Raw genomic sequence first — 20077 nt, forward strand, 5'->3', positions numbered from 1 at the left:
CGCCGCCCGGCCACGCCCCCTTCGCGCCGAGGCCACGCCCCCATCTCACTCTAAGCCACGCCCCCTCTCGGCTCGCTGCCGGCCTATCCCCCGCCAGCCGGCAAGGGGATATGCAAATGAGACCCCTCCTCCTTCTCTCTGATTGGCGCGGGGCGGCCGCGACCACGCGGCGGGGAGGCGGAGGGGGGTGCCGCGGGGTCACAGCGGGCGGGGCCGCGCTCACGCCCCCTTCACCCCCTCCCCTCCCCCCCTGCCGCAGGTGGGGCGACCCCGCGCGGCGCGTTGGGCGGGAACGCGGCTCCTCTCAGAGCGCCGCCGCCATGTTGGCGGCTCCCCACGGGGACCCCGCGGCTCCGCTCGGCGGCCCCCGGGCTCCGCGCCGCGGGCCGGCCCCCGCCGCCCATGGCCGCGGCGGATCCCCGGGTGCTGGCCGTAGCCGCCCGGGTCGCTGAGAGCAGGGAGCGGGACGTCCCGGCGCTGCTGCTGGCCTTGAAGGGTAACGGCGCTGCCGCCGCTGAGGGGTGGCAGCGGGGCAGGCCTCTCGCCGCCTCAGCGGGCTCGCGAGGCCCGTGCTGGAGGGGCCGGGAGCTCGGGCGCAGCTCCCCCCGCCCGCCCTGCCCCTCGCCACGCAGCCGCCGCTCGTGGAAGTGGCCGGGACAGGCCAGGGCCGGTGCTAAATCGGGATGTAATTACAAGGGAGCCGTCCGTGCCGCGGCGGTTGTGGTTTTCTCCAGCCTAGGAAGTTCGTACAGATGGGCTGTGTCCCAGATAACGCCTGTCTTACTGCCCAGCGTGTAACGAGGCAGTGGAAAGCCCAATGCAGCCACCCTTCCCGATTGTCACGGGGTCTAGCGAACAGGTTGTACCTGTAGGATAGAAAATCACCGGTGGGATAGTTTATGTTGTTGGCACTTTCAAAATTACTTCATATTTTGAAAAAGAAAAAAATATCCAAATTGCACCTCAGAATCTAATGCTTCCCTTCGCCACTCTCGTGCTTTCTTCCCACAGAAATTTTAAATAATCCTTCTTTGGGACGTAAGGAATCCGAAAAAGTTAAGCAGGACATATACTATTATGATCTGGCTCAGTACTGCGTGCTGGTCCTCAGACAAGACTTTTCTCGAGTGCGTGGAGGCTGGGCTACTGCTGCCCAGCTAGCAGAGATACTGAGGTAAAAAAAAAAAAAAAATCGCCAAGAAGTTTTCTTCTTGTTTTCTTGCAGGCCTTTCATCTTGCTCTTTTTCTTTTGAAGCTGTAACGCGTTGGCTTCCATCCAGAACAAGGCTTGTTGTTCAGGAAAGGCCAGGGTTAAAGTGCAGGGAGCAGTCAAGAGCAGAGGGGTCAGGCATAGCCTAATTGGCCCTGTTTAATTCATTCTCATTGTGTTTCGTTGAGCTGGGTAAACTGTTTGGTGGGAACGGTTTTTGTGTTCGGTTTACCTTTTCTGTGGTCAGTACTCACACAGGTCTCAGTTTTTGCCAAGAAATTGCTGATTTTGAATTGCAGTTACTTTAAAAGAAAATCTATTTAGTTTTATTTCATCCTGCAAAAATCTGATTGACTCACAGCTTGGCTTGGCTCCATTTAAATATCTATTTTTAAGTATCTGTTTACATTTTCAACATAATAGAGGGCACAATTCATACAGACTAGAGAGCTTGATGTAGTGATATCGTGAGAATGGCACGATGAAGTTTAATTCATAGCTAGTAAGTAAGACAACTGTAAACCCCCATCCCCAATGACCCAAACTCAATTTTTAATGTCAGGAAAAATAATACGTTTTAAAATTTCCCCACGTTGTACTTGATTTTGGCTTAACTAGGAAGCAAAATTCTAAGGCATGAAGCAATTAGGCAACCATCTTTTATTTATGCCATATCTGCAATGTGAATTTTTAAAGTGAGGAATTTCACCAAGAGATGCAAGATTTATCACCAGAGTTGCATGAGACTTAAATAATCTCTTATTAGCTACTTCAGTTTGCAGAAAAAAAAAATGAAATTTATTTAGCTGTAAAAATGTCCTTTTGCAACTTGTTCAATCTCAGCTTTGTGCTTAGATTGTGCTGTCGCAGGGCTTAGGTAAGCAGAGCTTTACGTGTACGCATTCACAAAAAGCTAACAAAGATTAGATAAGATGTCAGAAAGCAAAATTCATAAGAAGCTAGGAAAATACTTTTGTTGCACTTGTATCAGAGTGGAGCACAGAACTGAAAATCTTTCCAGTTGTAAAACTTGCAGTTTCTTGTAAACAGCCTTCCAGAAATGACCAATGTGTCTGTGGTGAGTAAAACAAGAAAACTGAGATCTGAAAAACTGATTTCTAGCCCACATGTATTCCTCAGTTAGGGGGAAGTTGTAGACAGACTCACTCCGTTTTTTGTAGTGAGTAATATTTTTATACGTATTTTTGTTGCCTGATCTGGACTGCCTTCATCAGTTTTCCCTTATCATGTTTCTGTTTGCCTTTGCTTTTTTACCTTATGACCATCGGAGTCCTTCCCTAACATGTGGAACAGGCCTGAACAGATCCTATGAAGCTAAAGGCAAAAGTGCCTTGGATATGTTTTAAACTGAGACGTGCTCTAATAAGCGGTATTACACTTGCTGTCTCCAGCCTGCCAGTGATAACTCTTCCTTCTACCTCGGAGCTAGTCACAGCAGTTAACTGTTGTTCGGTGCTGAATTGTCCCATTGCAGTGAAGCATTCCTTCTCTGATGACATGACGTTCATTCAAAACTGTTCAAACAGGCCCTTGAGTATTCAGTTTTGTTTTGTTTTTGTTTTTCATTTCAGTCATTGTTGTGTAGGACTAGAGGTGAAAGAAGATCCCGAGGAATTTTACACAAAATTTCTTCCTTCAGCCATAGACAACCTGCTGCTTTTGGGAAGACGCCTGCAAGCACGATTTATCCGAGCAGTCAAGGTATTTACATTTCATAGTTAAAAGAGCAGAGAATCTCTGTAAGCTTTCCAAGCTCATGTGCTGTATAAGCAGGATATTATTCTAGGGATGCTGTATTATGAACATGTATTTTGCAGAAATTACTTTTTCTTTATGCCTTGGAGCTTTGAAACTGAAATTTGTCATTGTGGAGCATTCAGTCCATTACATGTGCCAAAAGTAGTTTGTTACCATAAGTTTTTTTAGAGAGTTTGTTACTACTTGTAAGAGTTTTTTAAAGGGGTTGGGAGATTGCAATTAGGCGTAGGACAGAAGAAATAGAACAGCAAGGTAGAGAATACAATCCCAGATGTTTTTTCTTACAAAAGGCAGCATCCCAGTCACGGTAGTGTCTTTTAACTTTGCATATAATTAGTTCAGTCTTTGTAACTGCTTTGTTCTCGCTGCTTTACTCAGCTTTACGGAAAAAGAAAGTATGGTTTAGGAAGGCTTAAGACTTTAAGTCGGATATGTTGAAGTTTGTTTTGCAACAGAACTTCTTCAGTGGAATTGGCAAAAAATTCCAAAAATGCCTACTGCTTCTGAACCAGCATGTCAGGATCCCTAAAGGCAGGCTTTGTGATTTAGTGGATGTGAACACTTTATCACATTACTCTCTATCTTTGCAAAGAAGGATTTTGGCCTGCTATTTTCCCTCATGTTTTTGAGACATTCCGAGTTCCAGAACAAACCCCCCAAAATGAAAAAATAAATACCCAATTTCGTGGATTCTGATAGTTTCTCTTATTATGCCTGTTTCCTTTCGTATCTCATTTCCTGTCTCACTGACTTCTTGCACTTGCTCATAGTTTTCCTACAGACTCTTGTTCAGGACACCACATACACAATCACTTCTCAGAAAGTATCAGCAGAGTGACGTATTTTCTGTTTGTTCAATACTTTGTAAGTGCATTTAGTGCTTAAGAAGCAAGCTTCCTGAATGACATCCCAGGAGACTCGAGTCTTATCTGCAATATGTAATTTCCCCCACACTTTCTTATTATGTCTCAGCCTACATGCTACTTGAGTCATGCTTGTGGGCAAAGATTACTTTTGAATGCAAATGCAGTCCATATTATATAGCTAGTATTTTGGCTTTTAAAACTTGTGGTCTCAAAGGTGACTGGGCAGCCAGACTTGATGCTTGCTCACTAGAACTTGGGAAACCCCACTCTGCCAGTGGAGATTTGCAGTTTATTCTGCCCTCACTTGCTTTCTGTACAAGCTTTTGAAGTCAAGGGAAGTACTTAAATAGCTTTTAGAAACTGGTGCTCTACCAAAACACACAACAGATAATATTGTACCTTAACTTATTACTGTTATTTCATATCTCTCATTGTCAGTAAGTACCAAACACAGAGTTAAACCATGACTGATGGCTGGGACTTCCAGCACAGATCAAGGAATAGACTTCCCAGAGTTTCGCTGGTGGAGGCTCAACAACACGGGAGTTATCACACCCAAGTGCCTTATAATAATGTTTATCAGCAGTGTAGTACTGTCAAAAGACACTTTGCTGTCCACACAGCGAGATTTTAGATTTCCAGTGGGCTGTGGATCTTACCTGGAATACAGTCTCCAGACTGTGTATGTGTGTGTGTGTATTCACATATCAAAACCTGGATTCTTCCTGGTCCTTGTGTCCGGTCCAGTGTTAGCACAGCAAGCACGAATACATTCGGTTTGGTGTTTGCTGCTGTTTCTCCAACTAGGAGGTGCTTCTGAAACCTCACCATGGCGGTTCATAGGAACCATTTCCATTTTAACAATATTCTTGTCCACTTCGTACCTGTGGTTTCTGTGTTTTAATCTTAAATAACGTATTTCCCATTTTGTGATTTGCATGCAAGTTGGTTTTTTTTGACTGGTTCCTATGGTTTGACCAACCTCATTTGGGAAGTTGATGGGGTTGGCCTCCAAATAGCTGAAGTATACAAACCTCCCACTGCATCAAGCTGGAGTCCTCAGTGAGGATGCATACGCGTGCTTTTACCTACTTCTCTTGTTTTGTTTAGGATGAAGAAAACCAAGATTTTTTACGCTGTTTCCGAACAGTAACCGATGCCATCTGCTGGCTGTTTGGTGGGCATATTCAACTGACAAAGCATGGTAAGGTGAAAAGTAAATTCATAAAACACCTGAGTATTTGTCTAGACCAACTACAGGTATCAAGAATCAGTCACAAGTCAACCTGCGTCTAGTTTTCCAATTCGGAGTAGGTGTTAAAGCAATCTTTTAAAATATTCCGTTCAGCAGAAACAGCAATATTTAAATTGGAAAAGATCCAGTAAAGGGAAATATTAAAGAGTTCCTTTTCGAGTCTTGGAGACAAACATTAAAAGTCTTCTGCAATTTCCATTTGTAATTATGTACCTTTAAAAAGAAGTTTGTTTGTTTCTGATAAAATACTGTTGCTCTTCTTACCTGTCAGTGGTTAATATATGCAGAAATTTGACCAATGTGCATTGCAAGCCCTAATGGGTAGAACTGAAAAAAGTGGATTTCTCGATTTGTTGTCATGCCAGAAATTTCTACAAGTATCTAAGAAATTTCTCTAGCAGTTTTGACCAAAATAAGCTTTCAGTTAAACCAACTTAATATTGGCACATTGATTTTTAGTTAATAATAAAAGACAGAATTTGTTTTTAACAGAGAATAGTAACTTAAGGATCGTAAGATACGTAGCTAAAAACACAAATGGCTAGAAAAATTACTGAGTAGGTAGTCACTGAGTATGTAGTCACTGGTATTCTGGAACAAAAAAAATGGTGCTTCAAGTGGACTTGCGTTAAATGAAACTGGTTTAACCAATTGTCAAGGTTGAAGTGCTTATCTTTTCTGGATATTGTTGCCCCAGTGATAATTCCGCTGCTGTAATAAGAAACTGGTGCTGGTGTAACAGAGAAGCTTTTAAAGTTTTTATTACATGGCAGTGCCAGTGCCTAAGGGATATCCAAAGGCAGAAAAACAGGACTCAACGTGTTTTTTGGATGTTGAAGCAGTTTACTTGTTCCAGTAAGCTTCCGTGTAAAAATTATAAAAGATGGCATTTGTTACAGAAACAGTGTTTGGTTTTGCTTGCTATGGCTTATGTTTCATAATAAAGTTTATTTGTTTAATGGTATTTTTAAGTCTGCGGTTCTGATTGCGTGACTTCTTGTTTGTTTTTGTTTTTTTGCAGTGCTGCAAAATGATCACTTCCTGCAGCTGCTAGTAACAGACGATGTTGAAACAGCAGTTATAATGATGTCTGTTTTACACAGTATTTTGGGGGTCAATAGGTTAGTTGTTTTTATTATCACTGATTTTTCTGAAGTTTAAATATAAAACTCAATTCATTACTGCTTTGTAAAATAGAACATTTCATGTACAAGGAGTATGGCGTTTTTTTTTTTTTTCTAGTCTTTGCTGTAGAAATGGAAAAATAGGGCTATTTTCTTTATCCTGTTGTTAAGCTGAGGGAATGGGAATCAGTTGAAACAGTAGGAATGCTTCTGCCACTGAGTCAGTAATACTTGTTTTTTCATTTTAGATGGAATAAATGTGGAAATACCAATTCATTGCAGGAAAAAAAAAAAGCAGCATAGAACAAACATAACTATTCAATTCCTTTTCCTTCCACTGTGGCTCAGATTGCTGGTCCAGCTAGCTGGCCGTGTTGACTTGCTGAATCTTGACCTGACATCTATAATAGGAAGTCACTGTTAAAAAGCTCAGTTTATAACTAATATTTCAATTCTATCCTCCTCTTTCCCTCCAGTTCTGTCTTGCTTCAGGTTGAGGAAGAGACTCTTCACTCTGTTTTGGATGAGCTCGTTTATAAGCTTTCATCTACCACCAATCCTGTCATAGGAAATGCTGCTACAAAACTGCTGTTGTTGATAGCGAAATTTTGCAAGCAGCTCCTGAATTTACTCACAACTCGCTATAAAGGTTTGTAAATGTGCATGGAACCAACCACTCGGCCTTGCATTCACCTTAAAAATACAAAGGAGGAGGTTACCCAGTGCTCTCCTTGTTCATTAGCCATCTGATACTAGGGAAACTGCAGTGCTCTTTTATTTTCCTTCTCTGTTTGTTTTTGTTGTAATTTAAGGTGCTGCTCCTCTTTCTGTTTCCTAGATTTATTTTCTTCTATGTATTGAGGACTGTGCGTGTGGAAACTTGTCTCTTCTAGCTGTAGTTTGGCACCTTCAGCCTGATGGGTGTCACTACCTTCTACACAATGTTCTGTAATTTTTTTATTTTCTTTTCTGTGAATGCTGGATGACAAAAGACCCTCCTAGCAGGGTGTCTGTACTGCCCAGGTAAGAGCCGTTTTTCAGACATCTGCCGGTGTGCCAAGCCTCGCTAGTCCAGTAGCATGGAAGTTTTACTTGTGCCAGCTTCTGACCCTGGCTGTTACGGGTCTGCTTATCTGATAGCTGTGGTTCTGTCACCAAGGAGCTGGCTGTCTTTTGACGTCCAAGTGATTGGAATGAACTTCTTCCAAGAATTCATGAAATGAGTTTATTGTTTTGTATTGCTGCTTTTAGATGAGGAGAGAGAGCGTGCATGTAATTTATCTTACTCTATGTTCTTCATTATGTAATCTAGTATCCCATTCAATGTTTCTGTTTCTAGCCTAGCAGAGAGCTCCAGGAAACACCTTTATCTTCTGTCGTGTCCATGGAGACTAGGGAAAAGGATTTGATGTTTGCCGAGTCTTTTATATCCTGGTTATTACTGATGGTCAAAACTACTTCTGTGCAGCCTCTGTTCTTTTGAGAAAAGGGTAATAAGAAGTGGGTTTGCCAGACAAAAAGGCGCAATTCTCCCTTTTACAGTTGTGCTAACTACTTGTTAGGCAGAACCAGCTAGATAGATTCCTGGATCAGATGAGTAGCTTTGGCACTTTTTTTACCTACAGAATTGAGAGAGGGCTTCCTTGCAGTGTGAAACGACATGACATACCTAAGGCTGGCAGTGTGTTGTGGATTCTTGTGAAGCTGCTGCGATGATCTGACCATCCCAGTTGTAGAATACTGGCTTGTCTAAAGAGGTGCAGGTCTCAGTCAAATAACTATGCTTTAGGGGTCATGCTACTTTATTTTGCTTGGAATTGACAAAGTGCCCCATTCATTTAAAGGCTCTTGATCTTCTGTATATATTTCCTGTTTCCGCTAAGGAAAAAAAAAGCTCTCTTTTTTCTTTTCTTTTTTATTAGAGTCCTTATGTTAGCTTTCTCTGAGGCTTTGAAATCTTGTGGATGGTTTGAAGAACAGCAGCTACAAATAAAGCATTCCTGCATTTCCACCAGCTGGCCATCTCGTTGAAGTAACTTGGCTTCACAGTGGTTCAGAGCTGTTGCTGGTATGAGGTGCTTCAGCGTAAGCTTTCTGTCAGTAATGTCAAAGTGCTAGAATGAGAAAATACCCTAAATCTCCCAACTCCAGGCCCAGCACGGTCTTTACATCAGGATTGCAGGAGAGCCTGTCTTTTTATATGCATGGATCTTGGAGGCATGCTTGTCAGTGGCTGGAAAGGGAAGGGGCACATGGCTATGTAGCCTGTGCAGAAACCGGCAAATGGGTCATGTCAGACCTACAGGACCTCTGTGAGGGAACTGCTTTGTGTAGTTATGTGATTTTTCAGGGTTCGGGCAGGTTTAAGGCAGTGACTGACTCCGTTTGTAGTCTCAGCCATGTCTCTCCTCACATGTTTAACCATCAGCGTTGTTCCAAAATGGTGCATGCCTGCTAGAACAGAGGTGCCACTTCTGTGGTTATGAAGGACTTTGTGGTCCATATGTGATCCTATAAATGCACACGATGTATTATTTCTTGGAGTATATCAAGGCTGACAGAAATGGTCCACACTTCCAGACAACTTCTGACAACACTGAACAGAAGATTGAAGTGAGTGCCTGCAGATGTTTTTTTAGCTTTTCTTTGGTTTGCTTGCTTAGAAGTGGGGAATTGATGGTGTTTTTTTTGGCTTTCCTGTTTTTTTTCTTTTTTTTTTTTTTTTTTTTTTTATTATTTCTTCCTCTTGCACCAGGGGAGACGTAAAGATCCAAAGCAGCTGAATATTTTATACTCTAGTTTTAGAGAGGTATGTTAGTCTATTTCCTAACTATGGAGAAAAGCTGTCTAGTTATTAGCTCCTGAATAAAATTAAAACAATGTAAGAGTGCATTATCTTCTCAAGCATTTGCAATACTGTTAGTGTTAGGTCAGAGGTTGGACTCGATGATCTTGAGGTCTCTTCCAACCTAGAAATTCTGTGATTCTGTGTGAGTCTGTGAGTTGCCCACTATGTGAATATGCTTATAGACAGTGATTTGAAGATAGAACTTGTCTGAATCTGAAGTTCTTCAGGAGCCTTTCCAAATACATGTCTACTTCCCGTCTTCCTTCCTTTCCCCTCTGACTCTCTGCAGAACTCTCAAGCTCTGGGATTTGTCTGATAGAGATCTAAAAAACCACTTGTTACTGTCCTGTGCACAGCACAGGGAGTGTGTGTGTTGTGAGGAGAGCACACGTGTGCTTTGTAACTACTGTGCGCTGAAAAAGCCCTATTGTGCCAGGGATTGGAAACTCGTATACCCGCAGTGTGATTATGCTGTACAAATAAGACATCAAAGAATTCCAGTCATAAGTAAACAGATTTTATTATAAAAATATGAAAGCAGTGCTCGTAAAACCTGGCACTTGTGTAATGCTTGCTATCCTTTTAGGACTTCACAGTGACTTACGGCTAAGACATTGAAGGTACATGGATAATTTAACTGCCAGTTATGTAGACACAGTAGGTAGTGACTCGGAGATAAAAAACGACAGTCACTGTAGAATACTTTGCTGTGATGATTGGAACACCAGTTTTTAATTGATAACATGTAAACCCAAAAATGAGAGGTTGTGTTCATCTTCAATCTAGTCTTCCTTTACACAAAGAATCAGATTTATTTTTTTTAATTTGAAAATTGTTAGTTTGAAATCCTCAAAAGAAAAATTTGCCTTAGCTGTATTGCATGCTTCTTCTCTCTTAGGATTGAAAGTGCTTTTAAGTAAACAGTGGACTGGCAAAGGATTTGACAGGGATCTCAGTCAACTTTTGGACTTGCTATACTTGGAACAATCCAGTGGAAAAAAGGAAATGCAGGTGCTGAATTTTAATGAGACTTTCCTATGTGAATTCCTAGTTATGTGTAATTTATATATGACTAGAAAGCATTTACTATATTGCTTTGTCTAAGCTTTACAAAGCATATGCTATTTTTTTCATGGTATCAATGGATTTTTAAAATTTCCTATATATTCTTTCATTTGTGTCTTTCATTTTTTAAGACCTCAAGAAATTGTCCGGTTATTAAGGTAAGGGATTGTCGGGACTGTGACTTGAGAGTTTCACTTTTTTTTTTTCCAGATTCACAAAGTAGTATGAATTCTTACAGAAACATAGGGGGAAAGGTGGTTTAGTTATAATAACAATAAACCAAAACCAATTGTATCCGCTCATCTCACATCAGTAGTACAAATTCAGGTTTCTGAAGTCTTCGGAACATTCAGATAGAATTAAAAGTCATGTAGTGGAAACGTTCGGTAAGAATGCCCTTCTGTGCTGTGTTCCCAATAAAGGAGTGGATGCATGTTTTAGGAACTTACCAAAATCTTACATGCAGGTTTTTCAGAGGCAGTACTTCAAAGGAAATCAGAGTTATGTTTGTAGAGACCTGCTTTCACCTTAAACACAGCAGGGTGTTTGCTTTGTGTGTTGCTTTGTTTTCCCCTGACAAAATAACATTTAAGAATATAATTTCTTTTCATGTTTGTTGTGGCTGATGATCATAGTGCAAATGTAAAAATTTTCCTGCTATTAGTTCTCCAGATTTCTCTTTCTATCCTGTCTGTTGTAGGTATTTTGACTGAATCAGCACTTGAAATATCAAGTGCTTCAGACACTTTAAGTTCAAATTTCTAACGCTAACTATTAAATTTTAACAAATTAACATTAACAAATGTTTTATATTTGTCCCGTGAATGTATTTGTTTATCAAAGAGAGCATTGATCCAGATGATCAGATTAGCTCTCTTTGGGGCTCATACAAGATTTGTGATGATAATTGTCTTTAGGACCTTAACTGCCCTGCGCCATTACAAATATTGTGCATTTCAGTGCATTGGAAAACTGTTTTTTGGCCAAACATTGAGGTTGATCCAAATAGGCAAGCCGTAGCAGTGTGGTTTTATATGCAAAGGAAATATTGTATTAACTATTTTTATAAATTTCAGAGACTGCATCAAGCAGCTTGTATAATCCAGGCTGCGTGGAGAGGATTTCAGACAAGAAAAAGGCTGAAGAAACTACCCCAAGCAGTGACCATTTTACAGAGGAGCTTCAGGTAAACAGCGTTGCTTTGTAAAAAGCACTCAAGAGAATAGATTAATAAGGTTCGGTTTGGTTTTTCTCAAGTCAGAATTCTTTTATTAGAGCTGGTGGGAATATTCTTTGTTACAGCCCTTGACCACTGCCTCTTGTCCTTCTTATGCTTGCCTCTAAGAATCTGGCTTTATGTTCTTTGTAACCCTTCCTGTAGTTAGTGAAAGACAAAAAAATAGATTTCCCTTTCTTTGTGCTTAAAAAAAAAAGGGGGGGGGGGAGGGGGAAGCATCTCCACCTGTCCTTGTATACCAAATGCTACGTACCCCAAACTGTCTCCATCCGGACAGTCCCTGTCCCTCCAGTTTGTCAATATCTGTCTTCTACTGGGTGGCCCAGTGAAGTATGGGCAGTATTCCAGGTGTGCCCTCCAGAGTGTTGAGTAAAGTGAGATAATTTCCTTTGACTTGCTGCCTCTTTTTGCTAGTGCAGCCCACAATGCAGCTAGTTTTTGTTACTGCAAGGGCACACTACTGCCTCGTCTTGAACTTGCCATCTACCAGGACCCCAGGTTCTTTTCATGGGAGCTGCTGTCCAGGTAGTCAGTGCCCAACCTGTGTGATTCATGAGGCTATTATGTCCCAAGTGTAGGACTTCACACATGAGCTTCATGTGGCTTCTGTTGACCCATTTTCTATGTCCGTGGTGTTTCCTTTGAGCGTCAGCCCTGCCCTGCAGTGTGTGGAGGACTGATGACAGCCTTGCTAAAGTCAAGGTAAATGACACCCAGTGCTCTCCCCTCATCCACAGAGCCACTCAGCTCATCACAGGAGGCCATCGGGTTGGTCAAACATGATTTACCTGTGATAAATCTGTGCTGGCTGTTCCTGTTTCCTTCCTGTCCTTCTTGTTCCTGGGGAGAGCTTCCCTGCAGATCTGTTCCTGTATCCCAGAGAATGTTTGGGTTGGCCAAGACGTCCTCCATCTTGAAGATGCCTTTTGCCAGTCAGCTGTATTTTCTGAAACATGAAAGCAATGTAATGTCAATATGAACTATTTCACTGCAGATTATTTAGCAAAAACATCCAAACAATGTGCTTTTCCAGCAGTACCAAGCTGCCACTTCTGGTGCCAAAAGCTCCAACTGTCCCTTTCCCAGCTGCCAAACATTTTCTCCATGAGAAAACCTCATACTTCTGTGATGTTTTTGTGTGTTTTCTTTGTAAAAAAATTATGGCGTGTGAGACAGTGCAGCACTTCATTGCAGTAAATAGCCCTAGAAGATGATGCACTGGTGGCAGAACAGCTAACTGGTCATGGTTAACTTACAAAATTCCATCATAAATTAAATGTGGCACTGTCCTGGAGTTTCATGTCATGCCAGAGTGCTGGAGAAACCATGGAGTAAAGTGCTTGCTCAGTATGCCACTTGTAGGGCCTTGTTCTCAATTAATATTTGAGATCTTTGACTCTCAGAAGCGGGGTCAGTTCAGTGACCTAGAAATAGTATCTTCTGACCTTGGAGTAGCACAGAAGAATGAAGATACGTAAAAAATGCACGTTACTTGAAGTATGATTTCAGCATGATTAGGTGAACTCTTTTCGGAAGTCTAGTGTGAATTTTAACATAGAGTAAGGGACCTAAATCAAGACAGACCCCACAGCAGGTTTAATTCAATCTTTTTTATTGTACATGATAAGCACTACCTTGTCAAGACTAGATCTTATAAATCAGATAGTGAAATCACTTTGTGTTATCACCAAGGTGTTAGAAAGCAGACAGTTGTGGTTTGTCTAGGCTGGCATTAAGAAGGTACTGGACTCTCTGGGGTGTAATCTAAGTTCAGGAGGATTTGCAGGGGATGCAGTGTATCCACCAAGGACCGCTAGCCACTTCAGCTTCTGTGCTGTATGCTAAGAATGCCATCCTTATGACTGCTTTCTGCTGCACCATACATATAGTTTGAACCAATATTTCTGCCCCCATCAGGCACCTTGCAAGCCAAAATCACAGCCCAGAAAAATTGTGTGACGGGATAAGGCGTGACATGCTAACGCAGAAGGGAGAGGGTGGTGAGGCTACCAGCAGTCAGCCAGCTGCTTAACATTCTTGTGTCATGTTCTCACTATGGCAAGCATTAGTGCATGCCTCTTAAATAAGTAGTTCTTGAATCATTTAAATGGGCTCTCAAATGTGTTTAAGATTGAGAAGAATGGAAATGTATTAATATTTTTACAGTCATGTGTTTCTGGCCCAGTCAGTCCCATTGTACTGAGTACTATATAGTAACTGTACAGCTCCAGTGTTGTTTTTTTTTTTTTTTTCTTTCTAGGTCAAAGCTGCAGGTAGCATTAAGATGAAAAATAAAAATGGTGTTTGGAGTGCTGTGAGCATGACTTTAGAAAACCTTCCAAGAGGCCTTTGGAATTTTTAACAGTCAGTGTTTGGTTATATACATGGATTTGTTTTAGGATAAGTACGTTTAAATACTGCTGAGGCTGAAGCTCCAAACTTGGCTCATCTGCAGCTGCAGTAGAAGATTTTAAACTCTACAAGTTAGATACCTCTTAAATGCTGTGGTTTCAGAAATGTCTCCTCAGTGAATATTAAAGCTTGCAGTCTCTCCTTGAAGTTAGTTTGCTTTTATGTAACTAATTGTAGAGTTGTTACAATGGCAATAATTGGTATTAATCATGCCTCATAAATCAAACCATTGCATGTATGTGTATATATATATATATGCATTTATACACGTAGATGATCAGAGGGAGGTTAATCTGTGCTATGAACTGCAGAAGGAAGCTTGGGTCTTAGTCTCTGTGTGTTTTACTTCTGTTCAGAGGCATTTTTCTGTCAATGTGGTCTTGTGGAAACAAATTATTTATTTATTTATTTATTATTGGGAGACGCAGGGAATGAAGAAGAATGTGTACCTTACAGACTACATGGGAAATAAAAATTTAAATACCTGACAAACATTGTTGGTAGCTTCACAGGTGCACAGCTAAGTTCAGAAAACATGCTTGTTGATTCCTGCCTAGTGGAGCTGAGAATTTTCTAAGGAAAAGTATTAACAGTTTTATCAAGAAAATGGCATCAAAAGTCCTGTTTGATCCTGTGGCATTGTTCAGCTTAGAAGCATAGTATTGCCTTCTAGGATTAAAAATGCAGAGGTTTACAATTGTAGTTTACAGAAATATGTGGGCTGAAGACCTTGAGACCATTCTGTTGCAGTCACGTGTATCGCGATCTGTCTCTGTAGGTCGATGCGTGGGCACGCTTCAAGTCTGCATTACTGTCATAAAAGGATTATGGTCTCTTTAGATCATGGTGGAGGCTGTTTATCAGTTTGGGCCAGATCTTTAGATCCAGAGCATTTCTTTTACAAAACCGCTTCCATCCTGTTTCCCACCACCCAGTTACAGAGACTAAGGAGAAACTATAGTTCGTGGAAAAATAAGTATTATGGAAAGCAGGTGCCATGCATGCTGATGGGTGCACTGGAAAAGATGCATGCTGGAGCAGATGCTTAATGTTGCTTTACTTCTTCCCCAGATGATGGAAACAAAGCAGTTGTTTTCTAGTTCATGTTAGCTGTGGATGTCCCACCTGAAGCATTGCTCTTTCAGCGTCCTTAGAGCTGTATCCTAAGTAAAAATACATCTTTTGATTTGACAACAAATTGGGTGTCTGGCTCAGAATTTTCCTGCTTATGGGTAGTGGAATAATTTTTTAGCTTGCAGGTAAGGTAACATCTCATTGCTTGGGTTGATCCTGCAACCAGCAGCTGGCGTGGCAGCTGCAAGACCATTCAACATAAAGAGAAAGAGGGATTTTTAAGAAATGTACAACTTAAGGTAATCATTAATGTTTTTGTGTATTGCAGAGCTAAACGAGAACAGGAGCGGCAGCATTTAGAGAAACAGAAGGAACATGAGGCCCTAAAGCTGCAAATGCAACTACAGAGACAGAGGGCCATGAGACTCTTCCATGAAAGACAGCTGGCCTTACTGGAAATAATCCATGCGAGTATGATTTCTATTAAAGTATATCAAAAGATTAAACTGTCTGGGTCTCCTTAAGAACATTTTCCCCAAATGTATTTCCTAATCTTGCATGTCTGTTTGCACTGTGGGTTTACCATATCTTTGCCTGACCTGATTATCTGACAGAGAAGGTGTTAATTCCTCAAGGGCTCAGTAACTACTGATTGACATCTGCTGCCTTCAAAATGGTACAGGAGAAAAGGAGACCGTATATATAAAAAGCTCCATTGCAGCTACAAGTCTTCTCTGAGTAGTCTACAGCTACTGGGCCTTTGACGAGGAGGGATTTTTAACTGATAAAAAGCTGGTGTTTTAATATTATCAAGTTTAAGGATTAAAAATGTAAATTACTGAGAGGTCACAACCCATGAACTTATAATGGGGTCTTTCTCACATTTGTAGGTCAGGTAAATAAGCACCTGCAGGAAACGGAGGTAAAATCAGCATTAACTATCCAGAGATTCTGGAGAGGGTATAAAGCAAGAAGAAGTTTTCACCAGCAGAGACAATTTCTTAAGGAGTATAAAGCAGCTGTCATCATTCAGAGAGCAGTAAGTATATAAACTTGGTTCTAACGTTAGATAGGATAGCACCTTATAGTGATGCCTCAGAAAGATCCGTTTATTTACTTTTCTTAATGTTGATTTAGCAGAAATTTATTCAAATATTAGTCAGAGGGATATTCTATAGCCACAAATCACTTAGTAGGGTTGAATCCTGCCTAAAATAAAAAGTATGCTACAACCTTCTAACTAAAATACAAGAGCTGCCACTTTGAAACCAAAGGTTGGGATTTCAGCACACCACAGGTAAGTCAGTAATTTATTATGAGCATTTTAACATTATTTAGTATCCGTGCTGACCGTTGTATGTTGCCTTCTCAGTATCGTAGCTAAGGTTACGCTTTAACAGGTACAGTGTTAAGACATTTTTTTCCACTGATTGATTATAAAATGAGACAAACTTCTTGTCTGTGATTCCTGTATTTTTATGTGTTCTTTACAAAGGCTTGCAAATTCTTAGAAAAACAAAGAAGTAAAAGACCTCTGTCTCCTTGGAAAGATCCCAAAGGATTGACTGATGAGCAGAGACTGGCTTTACAGCAGAAGGTGGATGACTACATCAAATTGCATCCGGTCTGTTTCTTAGTCATTTCATAATTTCCATTAATGATGCAATGTAAAATACTGTTGGGATGAGGTATATTCAACTTCATAAATTCTGATCAAGATAATCCTTGTGAGGCGTGCATATATTAACCCTGCTTGTTTGAGAGCAAGGTACTAGGATATTGGGGACTTGAACTGCTAATTGAATAAAAAGGGTCACAGCAAAACTGTAACTGGAAAGTCACGTGTTTGTGATGATGGATAGCTTTGGAGAGAACTTCAGAGGAAGCAAAATGATTAAGTTAACAATTAACAGCATTTGCGTTCCTTTGGACACTAATCTGTCCCCAAAAGATTTAAAATAACCAGCTCTTAATGGTAACAAACTGTTATTTTCCTCCAGGCTTCCCAAATGTCAGAAGAAATGAGTAAAGAATTACATATGCAGGCCCAGGAAAAGCTGGCACAGTTCATGTTGAGGAGCAAATTGGATCAGAGAGCAGCGCAGCGGAGAGAGACGTTACTGGCTCAGGTCAACACTGATGTGGAGCTGCTAATGAGTACGTGACTGCTCTGGTCATAGTTGTAATTACCATTTGGATTAAGCTAATTTAAAGAGAAAACTAAAGGGAACAGCAGTAGAGTCTTATTTCAAAACTGAAATATCTTTTTTCCTTTGCCATATGATTTATCTTGAGATTTTTCAGGCTTTGCTAGAAATCATACAGGTATTGCTGTAGGTTAAGTATTATATACCTGCTTTGCAAGGAGCATCTCATTTTATTGCAGATGTTTTGTTTCTGATATGTTCACAAGAAAAGCAATGGCCTTGTAAAAGGCATTACAGTTTCTAAAGGGATCTTACACAACCTCTTCCTCTACATTTTTGTTTTATTCTGTTTCCTTGTTTTCCCCAGATGAAGAGGGAAATCTTTGAGCTATGAATTTTGAGTCAGGTTTTCATTTTGACTCGCTTGGCTTTATTTGAAATAGAATTCAGTGTGGTACTAGCTAAATTCCAGACAAATAGTTTGGAGTGAAAGAGGGAGAATAGCAAACTGCAGCCACCAGAGAGCACCCAAGCAGGACAAAATTCAGCAAGTTACTGAATTCCATGACTTAGCCTGTCACATGGTGTGTCACTGCAGCTCATTGCTCCCTGAATGGGCAAATCAGCAGCACACTCCCACGTTTTGCCGGGGCCCCCAGGCAGGGAATACGCAGTGCTGCTGCTGCGCCAGAGCTGTGGAAACGGTACACTGATGTCACCCTGCACCAGGAGCGCTGATCCAGCAGTAGCAGCCAGGAGCTCCTCTTTCTCCTAGGTCACAGTTTCAGAAGAAGTCGATTTCATGCACAGCACTACTGCCCTGGATGAAGCAGTCCTGCTTGCCACCCATACTTTCCCTCCTCTTGTTCTGCATTTATTTTTTTCAGGTTAGTCTTAGTTTGGATTGCTTCTCCAATCTTGGTTTATCACAGAGCCATAAAATTATAGCCCCAGCAAGGAGAAAGGAGTGCCTTAGGATAGTAGCGGGAGAGTAGCAATCCTTTTTTGTTTAAAATACTTGTAAATCTGCAGCATAAGAAACAAAACAGAAAATTTTTCTCCTTGTTCCTACAGATGCTCCACGGTTAGCAGAGACCACAGAAAAAGATCTTGCTGTCTTTATGAGTCGGTCGATCCCTGTAGCTACCAAGGCCAAACAGTCCCACAACGCTATGCTGAAGCATGCTCGCTGGCCATGGTGGAAGAAGCTCGGAGATGAGTTTGTGGAGGATGATGTCATTCCTGATGATGCCCTGAATGCAGAACTTGGAAGTCTGTTTATTGGTGGAAGGAAATCCTATTAGCTATTGGTGGGAGCTAATCCGTTTACAGGCAGAAGTATCTGTTACTCATCCAGACGTGTAGCTTGCACTGTGAATTCAATTGCATGTGTTTTTAAGGAAGGAAAATACTTGCATTCGAAGACGTAGCACTGAAAGAGACCAACGCCATATTTTAGTGCATTTTTCTAACGTTACTGAGAATCTTTTCCAGTGAATTTGCAATAAAATCCTATTGATTGTGCTGTTACAAAGAGGATTTAAATACTGTAGTTATAAAATATCCTCATTTACAACTTACATTGCTTTGAAAGTACGTGTATAACCCTTGACTTTCCACTTATTATTTGAATCAGTCCATTGTGAAAGCCTGGGCTTTTATAGCAAAACATTTTATCAGGTGATGTGCTTCAAGATAAAGATGGGTTTGGAACAAACCAAGACGTCAGTAAGAAGCCAAGCAAGCACTTAGGCAGGCTGGGTGCTTCCGGCAGGGTGGAACAGCTAACTCCAGTCAGCACAAGCAAAGCTTTGTCTGAGGAACCTCCACCTCTTGCTTGGGAACAAGTGAAAAAGCAGGGGGATGAAAAAAAAAAACAAAAAACAAACAGCTTTTCTTAGATAACTGCATGTTTTTTAAGGAAAATGCGTATAACTTCCACAGCCAGTGGAAGTAATGTAACATGGCTGCAGCCCAGACAGTTGCACAGGCTCCTAGCCTCAGCACGGCCATTGGCACCATCAGCTTCATCTCAAACCACGAAGACAGTGTTAAATGCAGAAGGGTCTCCAGCACAGTCACTGTGACCTGGTCCACGGTAAAAAACCTTCAGCCAGAGGCTGCTGCTTATCGATCTGCGTAGAAAGGAAGGAGAACACGAGGCTGCGGTGCTGCCTGCGCTATTAATAGAGGTATTTATTAGGTGAGAGATGCAGGGAGTCTAAAGAGTTAGATGTACCAAACTGCAGAGGAAGAAAAGCACAGTGATGTCTGCCGGTTCTGTGTGGGCAGCAGTACTGCTTCAGCATATTTGATTTCCATCTTCTCTAGAAGACTTTGAGTTTTAATTTTAGTGATGAATGGAAAACAAATAAATAGAAATATTGGGCAGAAGCCCAAGGCCATTCAGATGCAGCCGATACATTAGAATTAATTACTGGGCAGCTGCCAAGAGAGAGAGCTGTGCTCTGGGTTAAATTTTCTAACAGGCTGCGAGTTGGAAGGCACTGACTTGGCTCTGAGCTCCTTTCTTGGAGAGTTTACTGGTGGAAAAATCCATTATTTACCAGCGCACTTGCATGTGGCTGTTGAATTACGTGTTCTGCACAGCCCTGCTGTTAGTCTCAGACCATGCCTATCATAAACCAGCTGCCCTACGAGTACCCGGGTGGAGGGGCTGGGGGAGTACCAGGGGATAAAGGCTTCCCCCAGCAGCTGCCAAGCTCTAGTGCTGGAAAACGCCCAGCTCCTCGGGGCGAGCTGCAGCAGGCCAGCTGTTCCCTGCAAGTCCACCAGGCCTCTGTGCTGTCATTGTCCCCTCTGCTGTGCAGCCACTGACCCAAGCTATTTTGGGACAGCAGCGTCTGCTGTTACGTTTATTCCTACTCACCCTCATTAGAACAGCTCTTCAGTACAGGGTGACGTTCACAAAGGTGCTTTGCTTAATGTATTTTATGTAAAGGGATGAGGCCCCCCGGCCAGTGTTAAATACCGAGTGAATTATAGAGCACCTCACCAAAAAGCCACTTATTGTAATGTTAATGGCCTCTGCCACTCACT

The 20077-nt window shown here is 41.5% G+C and overlaps 1 protein-coding gene across 1 annotated transcript; it reads left to right on the plus strand.

Moving 5' to 3' along the window:
- The first annotated feature begins 293 nt into the window (after positions 1-293).
- IQCB1 (IQ motif containing B1) lies at positions 294-18597 on the plus strand. Its single transcript, XM_082763399.1, has 13 exons — positions 294-496; positions 1012-1174; positions 2803-2932; positions 4966-5059; positions 6132-6231; positions 6711-6883; positions 9981-10093; positions 11224-11333; positions 15199-15341; positions 15761-15909; positions 16366-16494; positions 16871-17027; positions 18092-18597. The coding sequence occupies exons 1-13, from the start codon at positions 403-405 to the stop codon at positions 18319-18321; spliced, it is 1785 nt and encodes a 594-aa protein (XP_082619525.1). The 5' UTR covers positions 294-402; the 3' UTR covers positions 18322-18597.
- The last annotated feature ends 1480 nt before the right edge of the window (positions 18598-20077 follow it).

This window comes from Aythya marila (genome assembly GCF_965140915.1).
Source record: "Aythya marila genome assembly, chromosome: 6".
Lineage (NCBI taxonomy): Eukaryota > Metazoa > Chordata > Aves > Anseriformes > Anatidae > Aythya > Aythya marila.